This window comes from Antechinus flavipes, chromosome 4 (assembly GCF_016432865.1).
Source record: "Antechinus flavipes isolate AdamAnt ecotype Samford, QLD, Australia chromosome 4, AdamAnt_v2, whole genome shotgun sequence".
NCBI lineage: Eukaryota > Metazoa > Chordata > Mammalia > Dasyuromorphia > Dasyuridae > Antechinus > Antechinus flavipes.
In genome coordinates, this window is record NC_067401.1 from 388,272,888 (window position 1) to 388,287,790 (window position 14,903).

The 14,903-nt window shown below is 38.6% G+C and overlaps 1 protein-coding gene across 1 annotated transcript in view; it reads right to left on the reverse strand.

Moving 5' to 3' along the window:
• IGFN1 (immunoglobulin like and fibronectin type III domain containing 1) overlaps positions 1 to 14,653 on the reverse strand; it is a 39,549-nt gene extending 24,896 nt beyond the window's left edge. The window contains 9 exon segments of the mRNA XM_051998671.1: positions 105 to 218; positions 2,284 to 2,461; positions 3,848 to 3,893; positions 4,082 to 4,126; positions 5,263 to 5,362; positions 6,428 to 6,564; positions 8,066 to 8,188; positions 11,388 to 11,445; positions 14,566 to 14,653. Coding sequence (XP_051854631.1) covers positions 105 to 218; positions 2,284 to 2,461; positions 3,848 to 3,893; positions 4,082 to 4,126; positions 5,263 to 5,362; positions 6,428 to 6,564; positions 8,066 to 8,188; positions 11,388 to 11,394 — 750 coding nt within the window. The 5' untranslated portion in view covers positions 11,395 to 11,445; positions 14,566 to 14,653.
• Between the last annotated feature and the right edge of the window lie 250 nt (positions 14,654 to 14,903).

Consider the following 14,903-nt stretch of genomic DNA (forward strand, 5'->3'; position numbering starts at 1 on the left):
GATCCCCTTTGAAATGTTTGCTCAGGTATTGTGCAAAGAAGGAGACCAAGATATTTAATCCCATTGTACATAATGCAGATCACTCCTCCCCCAGCCAACCTTACCTTGTACAAGTAAATTTTGCTTTCAAAATTTTTGAGATCAAGTTCCAGGTCAAATGTCGCAACTCCATCCTTGGTGACCTTGATGTGTCTCAGATTGGAGATGGTATTGACATACTGTGAAATATAGAAACCCCACCATCCCAAGAAGAATTCCTTGTGACTTTTCTCCAGTGAATTATAGAATACTTCTTTAGTGTTACTTCTCTACTTAAAATACAAGGTAACTCAATCTCTCATTTTACTGCTGAAACATTTGAAGAGAATTACAAAAAAGGACTTGGCTAGTTTCAGAGCATGACATCAGGGAGACCAGAAATGGCTATGGAACTCTTTGGAGCTATGATAGAAAAGAAATAATAGGACTAGATAGGAAGATTTGGGATACAGAATTTGGAAAATGACAGGAAAGATCTTTGGATTTGGAGTTTGAATCCCAGTTTTGCTACTGGGACACTTTAGACAAATCACTTCTGTATTCTAGGTCTCAGTTTCCTCAATTAAAAAATGAGAAATTTCAGGGTTACAACCGTCAATTTGACTTAAACATGGGAAAATTTTGGTGTAAGCAATACATTGTGATCAGAATATATATGCCATGATTCCTCCACTCATCCAATCTTCCATCCATCCATCCATTCATCCATCCATTCATTCTATACATATAGCACTGTGGCAGGGTGCTTTGTTGAAGGCTAAACTCAATCCAAAGGCCAAGGACTAAGATTGAATAGTTGATAACTATGCTCAAGTTTAGAAAAAATTATTTTCAGATGGTAGAAACCAATTACTTTTCATTTTCACAAGTAGAAATGAGCTTAAACTTTAAACATTTAGAAAATGATTAAATAGAAATTGGAAGAAGAAAAAAAAACTCCTATACAGTTGGTAGACTTTTAGAAAAGGGCAGTTAAGGAGCCCACCATGTTGTTCTCTGCTCAAGGTCTGTCTAGGAATGATACTGGTCAAAAGATCTGGATCTACAAAAGATCTCAGAGATCATCTCTTTTCCAATCCCTTCATTTCACAAATATGGAAACTGAATCCAAAAGAGTATAAGTGACTTGCTCAATGGTACAATAGACAGCAGCAAAAGCTATCTGAAATCAGGGCCTCTGAGCTAGGTGGCAAAGTAGATTGCTGTTGTTGTTCATCCTTCCTTCTGGAAGAATACCAATAGCAGCATGAGGGTGATATCTTGGCTTGCAAATGAATTAGATATGAGTTGATGTGAACATCATAAAAGTGTTAGCCTCACTCTCTCCTCCAGAGTTATCAAAATCTAGATAAAGATGAAGACAACTTGGGATGGTTCTGGATACAATGAATGACCTTGACCTTTCTAAATTAAGATCTTTCCCAGGTCTCATTGTGTCTGAGGACATACACATTCAGAGTGCAATACATAGAGCTCCAGGTTTGGATTCAGGGAGATCTGAGTTCAAATCTGGCTTCAGATACTTAATTACTGTATGCTCCTAGACAAGTCACTTTACCCTGTTAGCCTCAGTTTCCTCATCTGTATAATGAAGTAGAGAAAAAATAGCAAATAACTCCAGTATCTTTGCTAAGAAAATTCAAAATAGGTCCACTGAAATGACTCAACAACAACAACAAACCTCTGATTTCAAATTCAACATACTCTCTATTGCATTACACTCCAGATCAAGAGAAAGATAAATTTTATTTCGGGAGCTATCCTATAATATTGTCTTGTCACTTAGAATCTAACTTTCAAGAAAACAGAGCTTGACTCTGCTTATTCCTAGATAGACCTTGAGTGTAGAAGGACACAGTGGGCTCCTTAAATGCCCTATTCCAAAAGTTTGCCAACTGCAAAGGAAATTTTTTTCCAATCTCCACTTAAATATCTACTGAAATGTAAGATCATTCCTTCTTATGAGATGGAAACTTAGTTGGTTCCTATCATCTTGAAAACTCCCATTCCATTAAAGAACATGGCAGGACTTTATTTTGTTATGTCCTACTCTTTACCAATATTAAAAGTGCTGTCTAGATATGAGTTGTGGTTGTTACAATTGTTGTTGCTATCCTTAAGTGACTTACACAAGCAAAGTTTCAGAGATAGTGCCATAGGCAGAATGTGAGTCCATGTACGTTGACTCAGGCAATCAGTTGTCCTTCCTATGGATTCTAAGATGGCAGGTAAGGAAACTGGTACCTGAGACATCTTGTCTTTATGTTCCTTTTTCATCTGCTGAAGCTTCCTAAGCATCCCCCTGAAGTCTACAATCCCATATTTCATGCAGATCCGCTCATAGTCTTTCCGATCAGAATTCATCAGCAATTGCCACACTTGTTCTGGGTCCATCTTCTTCTCTGGTGGAGGAGGAGGTGCCCTAAGGAGAACATAGGCAGGGTCAGGTACCCTATCCAGGTCAAGCCAAACATGGGCCCCAGGGAGAGAATTCAGGAACTACTGTGCTACCTTGTTATGACTCTGGAAGAAATTACTATCACAAAAGTATATGTGTGTTTGTCGATAGATAGATACAAAGAGATAGATATAGATATATTACAAATATATGTTGGGAGGGATCTGAAAATTGGATTTGGATATGGGAAAAAGTGATAATATGGATATGACAGTTTTTTCTTTTCCCATTCTACCACTACTTTCAGCCCCCAATATAGAAGGATAGATTTGTAATTTAGATTAATGAGACAATCAGTGGAGCTTTTCCCAGTATGTTAAGATTTAACCAGACATGACTGGCTTAGGTTTATCCATGGATTTTTAAAATGAGTTAGGGGACATTAGGGAGTTCACCAAAAATGTAGGTATTCTGGGGAGATTATTCCCATTTTAGCCAGAGGCTGGGAGAAAGGAGGTCACAATGGGACAGAATTAGGCAGAAGCAGAATAGATAGGTAAAACTGTTATTCAATTCATTCCTGCTCAGATTCCCTTTGATGTACTTTGATTCCTGATAACCCTTTGAATTATTATTGCTCAATTAACTTGTAAGTAAAACCCTGGAAAATCTATTGACAAAGAGAGAAGAGAAAAACAATGTTGCTTGGAGAAGGAGGCATTTATATAAGGTCTACTGTGTGTCAGGCACTGCACTAAATATTTTTTTATAAATATTATCTCATTTAATCCTTACAACAACCCTACAAGATGGATGCTGCTATTATCCATTCCCATTTTAATTGAGGAAATTGAGGAAACTGAGACAAAGTGCCCAGAATCACACAGTAAATAATTATTTGAAGTAGGATTTGAACTTTGGTCCATAGGCCCAAGACTATGACTATACTACAACTTGCCTCTATGGTATTCTTTGGAGTTATGGTAGCAAGGAAATAATATGGCTAGATGAGAAAGTTTGTGATACAGGAATTTGGAAAGTGAACAGGAAAGATCCTGGATTTGTATTTTGAATCCCAGCTTTGCTACTGAGACTACTTATGAGATTTTGGACAAATCAATTCTCTGTCTCAATTTCCTCATCTGTAAAGTGAGAAACACTAGATTGTTTCCTGCTCCAAATTTTATGACCCAATGATACACTGAGCAATGGCCTTTTCAGTGCTTAAATATTTAGAAAAGTAAAATAGGATAAGGCCCAATTCTCTCCCTTGAATTGATTGTCAATTTGATTCGTTTCCTGGGAAAATCATGATGTAAAGAAAAATCTCATTTTCAGTACTTTAAAATCTCTCAAACCTCAACTGTAAGTTAATAAACACTCACCAGCCCTGGATAAGCACACACTTACCTCTTCCTCAGGATCTTCCGAAAGTCCATAAGCTCCTTCCTATGGTCTGGAGAGGGATAAGGAATGAAACTATTACAGAATGATGGGGTGATCCATAGAATCTAATCTACCATACGTTATTCAAAAGAAAGAAAAGGGAAGCAGAGGGTTCTGGGATCCAAGTTTCAGGGTGGTACAGAATTGAGGGGCAAGACTCATAGAATTCCAAGAAAATTTTTCCACAAAGCAACCTGCCTTCTTGGGGTTCATTGTGTCTCTTCCGATTCTTTCGAAAACCAACTGCTCCATCCAAAGAGAGAAGACATATCCAAATATTGAGAAGGGAGACAAAGATTAAAGGGCATTAGTAGTAGTCTTTATTAGACACTGTAGGAACATTCTTAGGCACTATAATTCAATTCATTCTTTATACTTTATTCTTATTCATAAGAACTAGAGAAATTATCAGTAGTGACAATCAGACACTTAGCTAGACAAATTTAGGTGTAGCTTGGTCTTATTGTTTTTCAAAATATATTAGCATTCAAGAGAGAAAATAGTTTGGTAGGAAGGGACAGATAGGGAAGAGAAGTTATCCATTTATTTGATACCATAGAATTATAGTATATTAGACCTGGAAGAGACCTTAGAGAAGAGACCTTGCTGAACCCCTTCACTGTATAGATTAGAAAATTGATGCCCAGAGAAGGGAAATTACTTGTCCAAGATGAATGGCAGATTCAGATTCAAGAATCCAGTTCTCCTCACCCAAACCTAAGGCTCTTTCCAGATAACTCATTAACATTGTTCAAATTATAAGTAAATTAGTATTTTAAATATGTCATGCAAATTATATGCAAATTGAATGTTCTAATTATTTTATAAGCCAATACCTATGATTCCTGGAAATATAGAGAATAATAGCAGTAAGAACTTTATTCCCCCTTGAGGGAATTTTTTACATCTCAGTCCTGTGGCATTTAGACTAGAATAAAATCTAAAATACAGACTTGGAAGAGATTATAGAGGTCACTTGGATTGACATCCTCATTTTAAATATATGGAAATAGAGTTCCCCTCCTTGCAAAAGGTGAAATTTCCTAATGGTCACACTGTAATAAGAAGTGAAACTAGTATTGGGCCCAGGTCCTCTGACACCAAATCCAGAATTTTTCAGTTTTGCTCTTTGTTTCATCAAAGAAAATTCTAGGGAAAGAGTTCTTATGATGAAGAACTCTGCCCTCCATTTGGCAGCTCTTTGTATAAGATTAGGAAAGGTGATCTAGGGTGGACACTCTAATTTGGACTTCAGTTTAAAAAAAAAAAACCTGTTTCCTTCCATTCTTATTGAAAAGGGAGGGTATTACCAAAATACTCTGATTGCATGAGAGCCCCGTGGTTCTGAACTCTCATTGATCTGGCCACAACTAACTTACCTTCAATGACTGTCAGTCCTGCTGAGCACATAGCTTCTCCATATGCATTCACAGCCATGCATCGGTAAATGTCTGTGTCATCTCCTGTCAACTTGTTGATCTATAAGGAAAAAGGTGGGAGACAGGACAAGTACAGCTGTCCAGAATTTCTAAAGGACATCATATTTTCCCCCTCATCTCTAACCAAAATTTTACCATCTCCTTCATTCCTTTTCCCTCTTCTAACAACCTTCTAATCGCTTATTCAGATGGATGATCAAGTCAGCTAAGTAGAAATACAGCAAATGATTTGTATGTGGTGTATACTTTACAAACGTTTAATTTTTCCAAACGTTAGACTAGACTGGGAAAGACTAACATGGAAGTTTGTATATTTACTTCTTTTAAGGTTGACATTTCATTCTTAATCAATGGACGTTGGAGATTCTATCAAAATCCAGATGAAAAATATACCCCCTACCTGGGTGTGGACTCTGCTCTCTAACTAGAGGCCCCTGAGTCACAATAAGGAGTAAACTGGACTTATTCTCACATTCTCTTCGATTTTTTCATTCTTCATATTTTATTGTATTATTTCCTGGTCTCTTATAATTTCATTTGCTTCTCTTTGCCCAACTCTAATTTTCAAAGAGTCATTTTTTCATGGATCTCCTTTTCTAGTTGTTTGTCTTTCTTTTTATAACTTCTTGTTTTTCTTGAATTGTTTTGCTTCCATCCTTCCTTCCTTCCTTTCTTTCTTTTTCTTTCCTTTTTTTTTAGCTCTCTTATCTCAATCTTTCTCAATCTTTCTTATTTTATTTTTAAAGTGTTTTTTTGAGTTCTATCAATTCTTTGAGGGCAGGTAATCATCTTAACACTACTCTTTGAGGTAGGAAAGACTATTTTTTACTTCAATATCCTCCTCTGAAGATGAACCCTGGCATTCCTATAGTATTCCTATTCTTATTCCTATTCCTATAGTATTCTTATAGTAACTTTCTATGGTTGAGTTCCTTCTCCTTTTCCTGAAAACGGAGTTATTCTCAACCAGAAATGTCTTAATCTTTTTTTGGTGGGGCTTTTTTGGGAGATGGAGGTTCTTTGCTGACTGTGTCTAGGAAGAACAGGGGTAGAATGAAGAGAACTGTGAGGGAACATTAATCTGTAAGAATCCCAGTCTCCTTACCTGAAGCACATGTTCACTGCCTCCTGATTGGGAGATTTTGTACTTATTAGGGTCACTGAGATCACCCTTGCTACGATACCATTGCACCTCAGGTCTGGGCTCCCCAGAGACCATAGCCCGGAAGATGGCATTTTTCCCTAGGAAGAGGGAAATCCAAAGTGAGTCTTAGAAGAAAACAGGGCAGATACATTGATGAATGAGAATGGGGTAGGGAGAAACAAAGTGACCACCAAGAAAAAGAGAAGATAAGAAAAAAGAGGAGGAAAGAGGGAGAAGGAATGTGAATAAAAGGAGGGATAAGAGAGGAAAGTAGAAGTTGAAAAAAGGAAGAGAAGAAAGATGATGGAAAGAGAAAAGAAAGAAAAGGGGAAAGGGAGGAAGGAAAAATGAGAGAAAGGGAAGAAAGAGAGGAGAGAGAGAGAATAAAGGGACAGGACAGGGAGAGAAAAAGAGGAGAGAGAGGACAGAGAAAAGAAAGAGAAAGGAGGAAAAAAGGAGAAAGGTAAGAGAGAAGAGAGTAAAAAGAGGAGAAAAAGAAAAAGAAGAGGTGGAGGGGAAAAAGAGGAAAGAAAAGGAGGAAGATGGAGCATGTCAATATACTATTAGGGATTACACTGGGTTCCAGAGCTAAGGAACAGTAAACAATCTGTGCCCCAAGCTTAGCATAACAAGAATCCTTTGCACTCACCTTCTACATGATCTCATTCACAGCAAAATCCTAGAATTGCTTTGCATAATTATTGTATTGTTTTGACTGAAATCAGGTATTCTCTAAGGTGTAGTCCAGTCAGGAAGCTCTGACATGGATCAAACTTGTCTCATTGTTGCTGCTACCCTTCCTTGTCAGGGCTACAACTCACTGCACAGCCACTGGTATAAGTGTTGAGATTTGCACACTAAAACCGGTTTTCCCACTGAGGGCTGGAGGGGGTGAGGTGGCACACATGTCTTGCACCCCTACTTGCTTGCAAGCCATTTCTTTCAATATGGAAAATTGAACTTCTGTCAGTCTCCACGTGATTGTTCTCACCTGCTCTATCTGTTTGGCTGAAGCCTTCTCAGTCCAAGAGATTTAGTCCAGTTGATAAGTAATACTCCTGTCTTTTTTAAATGGAGAAGGAAATTGTTCTGTTTTTTTTTTTAAAGATATCCCATAATTAAGCACTATATCTGTGTTTCTCTTGCAGAGATAATACTTTGTTTTATTTTTTTTTCCTTGGGTGTGGTGATGAGACACGGTGTGTGTGTGTGTGTGTGTGTGTGTGTGTGTGTGTGTGTGTGTGTGTGTAAGGAGCTATATAACTAAACCCCACTGAGGACTGGAAGAACTGAACATTAACCCTCTTCATTTTTTTCAGCTTATTTTTTTCTTTAACATTATCCCAACTGTATCTTCTCAAAATGGCTTCTGTGGAAACATTGTATGTTACTATTTGGACTCCAGGAAAACCATCTAAATATCCAAGCGCAGAACTAAACAGTTCAGATGACAAGTTGGAGACATTCTAAGGCCTGAGGAAGAAGGGCAAGAATACAGAGCACAAAGGTAAGTGCTTTGTTATCCCCTGGAATACAGGCTGGGAGGTTAAGGTGAGGTTGGGGGATGGAGTCAGGATGGAATTCTTTTGAGGGGTTCACCTTCTGGCAGAGCCATTGTGATGGGCTTCCGCTCAAAATCGGGAGTGCTGCATCCTTCCGGAATCTCATCCACCAGCTGCCTGATGGTCACACCAGGAATGGAGCTCTTCTTGACAGGCTTCCCTGGGGATGGAGGAAAGGGAAAAAAATTCATCCCACCCTCTGCTTTATCCTTAATTGCATGCTTCTCTAAGTGTTCAATATTCACCATTAAGATCATTTTATGTGATCCGAAGCTTAAGAACTTCAGAGATGATCTAAACTAATGCTCTCTTTTACAGAAGCGTGGAGAGATCACATAAATAGAAGGACTGGAGGGAGGCAGGAGGTTACAGAGGAACCCTGAGAGAAATGGGACTTTATTCTTTCATTATCTCTAAAATAAGGCAGCTAGGGAGTTCAGTTGATAGAGCTTTGGGTTTAGAGTTCAAATCCTGCCTTAGACCCTTACTAGCTGTTTAACTCTGGGCAAGTCACCTAACCTTGTTTACTTCAGTTCCTCATCTGTAAAATTAGCTAGAGAAGGAAATGGCAGATCACTCCAGTATCTCTGCCAAGAAAACACCAAATAGGGTATGAAGGGTTGGACAGGACTGAAAAAAGTGACTACTCTCTAAAGTCTGCTTAATATACTCTGGAATAGTCTGGACAATAGAGAACTAAATTCCTGTTCTCTCTCTCTCTCTCTCTCTCTCTCTCTCTCTCTCTCTCTCTCTCTCTCTCACACACACACACACACACACACACACACACACACACACACACACTACAGTATAATCACTGTGATTCATTGTCACTTGAGAAAGCAGCTCCTTTGTCCTGCCCGCTCAATATAGCTAAGGAATGAACTGAAGAGCCTGCCTATGGAAAAATGCTTTGGGATCATCAGACAATTGCTAATATAGAAATATGAGTGTTAATAGAAGCTAACTAGCTGCTGTTCATGAATTGTCTGTGTAATGGCAGTGGATTTAGCACAAGAAAGAATTGTGTTTGAATTCCTACTCTGCTACTTATTTGCTGATTGACTATTCATTTCCTTAAACATCTGTTTTCATCTGTAAAATGGGAATAATAATACTTATACTACCTACCCTCACAAGGCTATAGTAAGTTACCTCTTATGTGAATGTGAGTTATTACTACTTTTATCCTGATTCAGAGACACTGCAAGTCACAACATGCCCTTTATGTGCTATTAAAATTTGCGTTTGAGCCTGGTGTTGAGAATCTCCAGACACTTCTCTCATTCAATTCAGCAAACATTTATTCTTTGCTCAGATTCTGAGCTCTGGGCAAGAGCAACTCACTGGGCTAGATGTTAAAGAGATAAAGGTAAAAAACAACTAAATCCTTTATCTGAAGGAGTTTATAATCTAGTAGTAAGGAAGGAAGACAGATATATGTGCAAATAACTATAATGGTATGTAATCACAGAATATGTTTATATTGTAATAATATTAGAGAACATGTTGCATAATTAGAATAATATTATTATAAAAATAATATATAATATTGTAACATTGTGCATTATTATACATTATATAAGGTTGTATATAACACTGTAATATAATGTGTTATGTATCTAACATAATATTGTACATAATTCACATAATGATATATGTAAGATGACAGAATATATAACAGCATAAGATATAGTGTAATATAAATTATATGTGATATAGTATAATAGACATAATATTTAGATTATGATTGTGATACGTTAAATAAAGTTGTTTTCAATGTTGTGATATAATGTATATTATTGTATCTTATATAATATTGTATATAATATAATGCACATTATTATAATAAAACAATATATTGTTAATATTATATAATGTACATAATGATATATGTGAGATGATTGTTATATATAACAGGATAGGACATGTAATACATGATATAGCATAATATTAATTATATATAACAGTAAAATAAATATAATGTTTGGATTATGATTTGATATTGATATCTATGAATATATCAAATTCTATATTCTCTCTTCCAATGTATTATATAAAATATTATCTCTACTTAAATAACTGAAATGTTAAGAACACATGAGAACCCAGAGGATCAAAAAGATTTGAGCAAGGAAAGATCACTTCTACTTAGATTATGGATAAGGTTTCATGAATTAGGTGATCCAGGGTTCCCTACAAAGGACCTTGAAGGAAGAAAAGGATCACTGCCTGTCAAAATTGCATGAATGTCATGGGAGTTCATTCTTGTCACTGAAAGTAGCATGCTCAAAGATACAGAGAAAGAAAGCTAGATGAGATAGGAGAATAACCAGTAATCTGGTTTGGCTGGAATAAAAAGTATCTGAAGGGTGTTACTATGAAATAAGGTTGTTGAAGTGGTCCAAAGCCACTATCTGTCTCCTAAAAGCTTTTATCCTGAAGGGGAAGCAGTAGATAATGACTTTTCTTTGAAACCAGGAAGATCTGAGTTCAAGTTCCACCTTTGATACCTACTAATGTGTGGCTCTTGAGTAAAGTCACTTAATTTAATGCTCTAGGCCAGTAATTTTCAAATTTTTGTTCTCAGTATCGTTATACTATTAAAAATTATTGCGGATCTGTCTAAAAAGTTGTTGCTTATGTGGATTATATTTATAGATTTATCATATTTAAAAAATTAATTTTGAATTTGTAGACCCTATGAAAGTATTTTTGGAGCCTCCCAGGATTCTCTAGACCACACTTTGAGAAACACTGTTCTAAGTAATTCTCTAAGACCGTAAATTATGGAGAAATTGCATTGGGAGAGAGGGAGTTTGCTCACCTGAGAACTGCTTGAGTCAATGACATCACAGATCAATTCCTATCCCTGATACCTGTAGTACCTACCTCAAGAGATGGAACATCATTGTGGGAAGAGGGCCAATTTTGAAGTTTGAAAGAACTAAGTTCAAGGTTGACACACAGGGACTCCCATCAGCTTTCTCAGACTATGAATTAAAGATGAGCTTCCAATATGCATAAGTGGATAGTATCCCTCAATGAGGATGAAATCTCAGAACCAATCCCCTATTCTTAACCCTTAAACAGGGAGATCTATTCTGTAGAGTTAATTTGAGAAGAGATCTCCTCCTAATGAATGTGAAACACTTGGCAATCATCTAGACTGTTCTGTATTCCTACTTGCATCTGTCTCTCAGTTTCTACCATGGTCTTGGCTGCTAATCCAGAGTCACCAATTCCTTGCTCTTCTCCACTTATGTTCTCAGGATGTTTCTTCCTACCCAGTCCAGTTATACATCCCTTCCCTCCCTCCATTACAGAAAAAGATGAAGTGGTGGTGAGTTTTCTCTTACCTGCCATGGTGCTATTTTTTTCCAGGTTCTGTCAGGCTTATATTCTAGCGAGTATCACCTGTGTGGCACAAGGATGGACTATCATTTTTCTGAGATATTGTAAAGGGAATCTATGCTTCAATTACATATTGTTCTAGTTACTTCTGAATTTCTTTGAGATTCTAGAGTTCCATGTTTCTAGTGCTTAGGTAGGAACCCAGAAGATTCACTGGGAAAAATCAGTCATTATCTGGGATTGATGGAGGCAAATACCCAAAGGGAATTAAAGTTTTTATATATGGACCCCTTTGACAATGTGGTGAAACCCATGAACACCTTCTCAGGAAAATGTTTTCTAATGCATAAAATTAAATGCATGAGATTACAAAAGACACTCAATTATACTGAAATACAGTTATCAAAATATTTTTTTAAAACAAGTTTACTGATGCCTGATTAAGAATCCCTCACCTTAACTTAGTGACCTGGAATCCTAGAGGTATGCCTGGATTTCTTTGTGGGAACAGTCTTATTTTACCCACCATCACTACTCAATTGGAAAAACAGTGACTGCTTAAGAGAAACCTGAGAGACTACAAACTCTGGGAATTTAGAATTTTTCCAGCTGTTTCACTGTGTAGCCCTCTCTTGACTGGAAAAGTGAATTTTTCACAGACTATTCATTTTTCCCTCTCCCTTCTTCCCTATGAGACTCCTCTCAGGCAGGATACAAATCTCCCCACCCTAGACTGGAATCTTTCAAATCCACTGACTTGTAGGAGACAATATCTGACTGTTGGCCATTTTAAGCTTTCTTTGGCTCAGAGACTTGACCCCCATAAATCCATCTCCTCCCCCCCTGTGGGCTGTGAATTATAGTGTCAGGTGTAAATAAGAGTATTTCCTACCATCACAACCCTCCTGTCTATTTTCTCACCATCAGTCTCAATCAGGAGTGGCCACACCCATTGGAAGAGAAAGAGAGCAAATAATTCTACCTTCTGAAACTCAAATGTATCCCCTAGACTGGGCCTTCAAAGGGAATGGCTGTAGAATTAGATTTCCCATATTATCTTCCTTTGGGGATTTCTTTTATGGGGAATATGAGATGGGGGGTTGCTTTTGGGGACCTAGAACAAGAACTCTCAATCAAACCAACTTTTTGTCATAATTGACCTAATACCAATGAATCCCAATTGGAAGAGCTGTCTGATTGTTCCGGGACTCTATTTCCAATCCAAGGGGCCTGACAAAAATTTCCCTTGACAGAGAGAATTCCTCCACCCGATTGGCCTTCTCTCATTTCACAGCTGCAGCCTCCCCTCACTCACTCTTCCCAATCTTGTGCATCTTTTCCCATGCACTCTCCCCAATAGCACCCCAGGAAAAATCCGCTAACCCCCACAAAATGGCCATTGTCCCGCTGCCATTCCGGGAACACCAAAGTGTGCCAACTTCATTCTGGAGCTGTCAAAAGCTCACTGAAGTCACTGCCAGGACTAGAGAGTCCCACAGGGTAGGGGTGGTGAATGGCAGGGAGGTGGGAAAGATGGCAACCAATTAAGGAGAAGTCCAGTTGAATCTGAGCTAGGGTGGAGTGGGAGGGAGGGAGTTGATCCTGCTGAGGGCTCACATTCTGATGTGGAATAATCTAGCAAAACAGTCTCATTCTAGCCATCCTAATGGAATGCAAGAGTATTAGTAAGTGCCCGAGAACCTCATATGGAAGAATTATGATGCCATTGATATCATCATCACCATCAAAAGTTATTAAGCTACTGATTGAACATAGTGATGTGCTATACATTACACAAATGGCTCAAATTCTCTTCTCTCTTTCCTCCCATCTTTCAATGCAAGGATCTCCTTGAATGGAGGTGGAGGGGTAAGTATGGTAACCTAGATTCACTGAATCCATTTCCCCTCCTTTAGGAAGTAGAAGATGATCCACCAACAAAATATTCTGGCTTTCTATTCCCAATGAATATAGCTAGATCTATATAAAGAAAATGATGAAGAAGATACTTTGAGAACTTTAGGATAAATTCCACTTCACTCTTCTGGTAAACAGGGAAACTGAGGTGAATAAAAAGATATGGGTAGAGGAGAGGATGGACTGAATTTCTTCCTCAACTACTTGTTCCCAAATTTAGGGAAAAGACTCAATTCACCCCAGCTCAGAAGTATAATTTTACCTCATCCCATACATTCTCCTGACTCAATGTCCCATGCAGACTCTTCTTGACAGGATAAGAGGTACAGGATCTACTGAGTTTCCCCTCTAGGATTCACCTGCCAGCCTGCCCTCTTCTCCCCATCTCCACTCCATCCTGAAGGCTCTCTTCCTCCATTTCAACTGGGGTTAGGGCTCTGACATTGATGGGAGACAGGGACAAAAGAATCAGATGCTTCTCCCCTCAGATTGAGCTATACTATTAATTCGGTCTTGACAGAAGACCAAGGCTTCTCCCCAATCCTTGACATCACTTGCCAGAGGAAAGTGGAGGAAATTTTTAACCCCTTGTGGACCCAAAAGTTATAGAAGAGAGAGACTCTACAGCTTTCTGTCATGGCTAACGGTCTCTTGACCATACCTGACTGATCCACTGAAGATATATCATCCCTTTCTTGGGATGTCCACCAATGGAGGACAATGACCCAGAATGATTCCCTATTCCATTATTTTTCTAGATGCAATTTTCAGCTTTTGAGTTGACTTTCAGCACGAATATGGCAGCATCTTCACTATACAAATGCCTGGCTTTGCTTCCACCCTCCTCCTTGGAGTGAGGTTTTTTCCCTTAGAATTTCTTTTGAAGATAATTTTTACCCTCTCCCTGAGAATACCCTGCATATCACCAGAAGGAAATAAGCTTGGAGCAAACTACTCTAGCCTCTCCAAAGCTGGGAATATTCTACCAAAGATCTCTCGCTGGAATCGTTTCCTCATAATTGACTGAAGTGAACAGCAATTGTGTCATACAAAAAAGTTGACCAGCGGGGGCATTTGCTATTGGGTTGGTATGACAGTGTTGACTGCAACACGAGGGGCTTATCTCAGAGTGGTAGAGTCTTTTTTAGAATGGGAAATTGGGAGTGTGGGAGAGGCAAGGGAGGAAAGAGCTACTTCCTACATCTCTTCTGCCCTTAGCCTAAGTCACTGGTCAAAGAATCAAGAGACGAGACATGTCCGGCTTACCTGTGCCTGTGAGTGACTGTTCAATAGGCTTTCTGCCTGCCTGCTGTTAGTTCTCCCCTCCTTAGCCCCAGCTGCTGTTTCTTGCAGGAGGCTCAGAGCTGGACTGCTGACTAACAGAGAGGAGGAGGAGATGTAGGTCACAGAATTCCCCCCCCCTCCACCCCTCTCACTTACTCCTGCTCTGCCCTTCATCTTCTTCCTCCCCCCTTCTCCCAGGCAGGGGAGAGACTGATTATGCCCAGCCCCCTCATACACACACACGCGCGCACACACACACACACACACACACAACACACACACAAAACCACTATTACTCTACCTACCACCAATTACACACC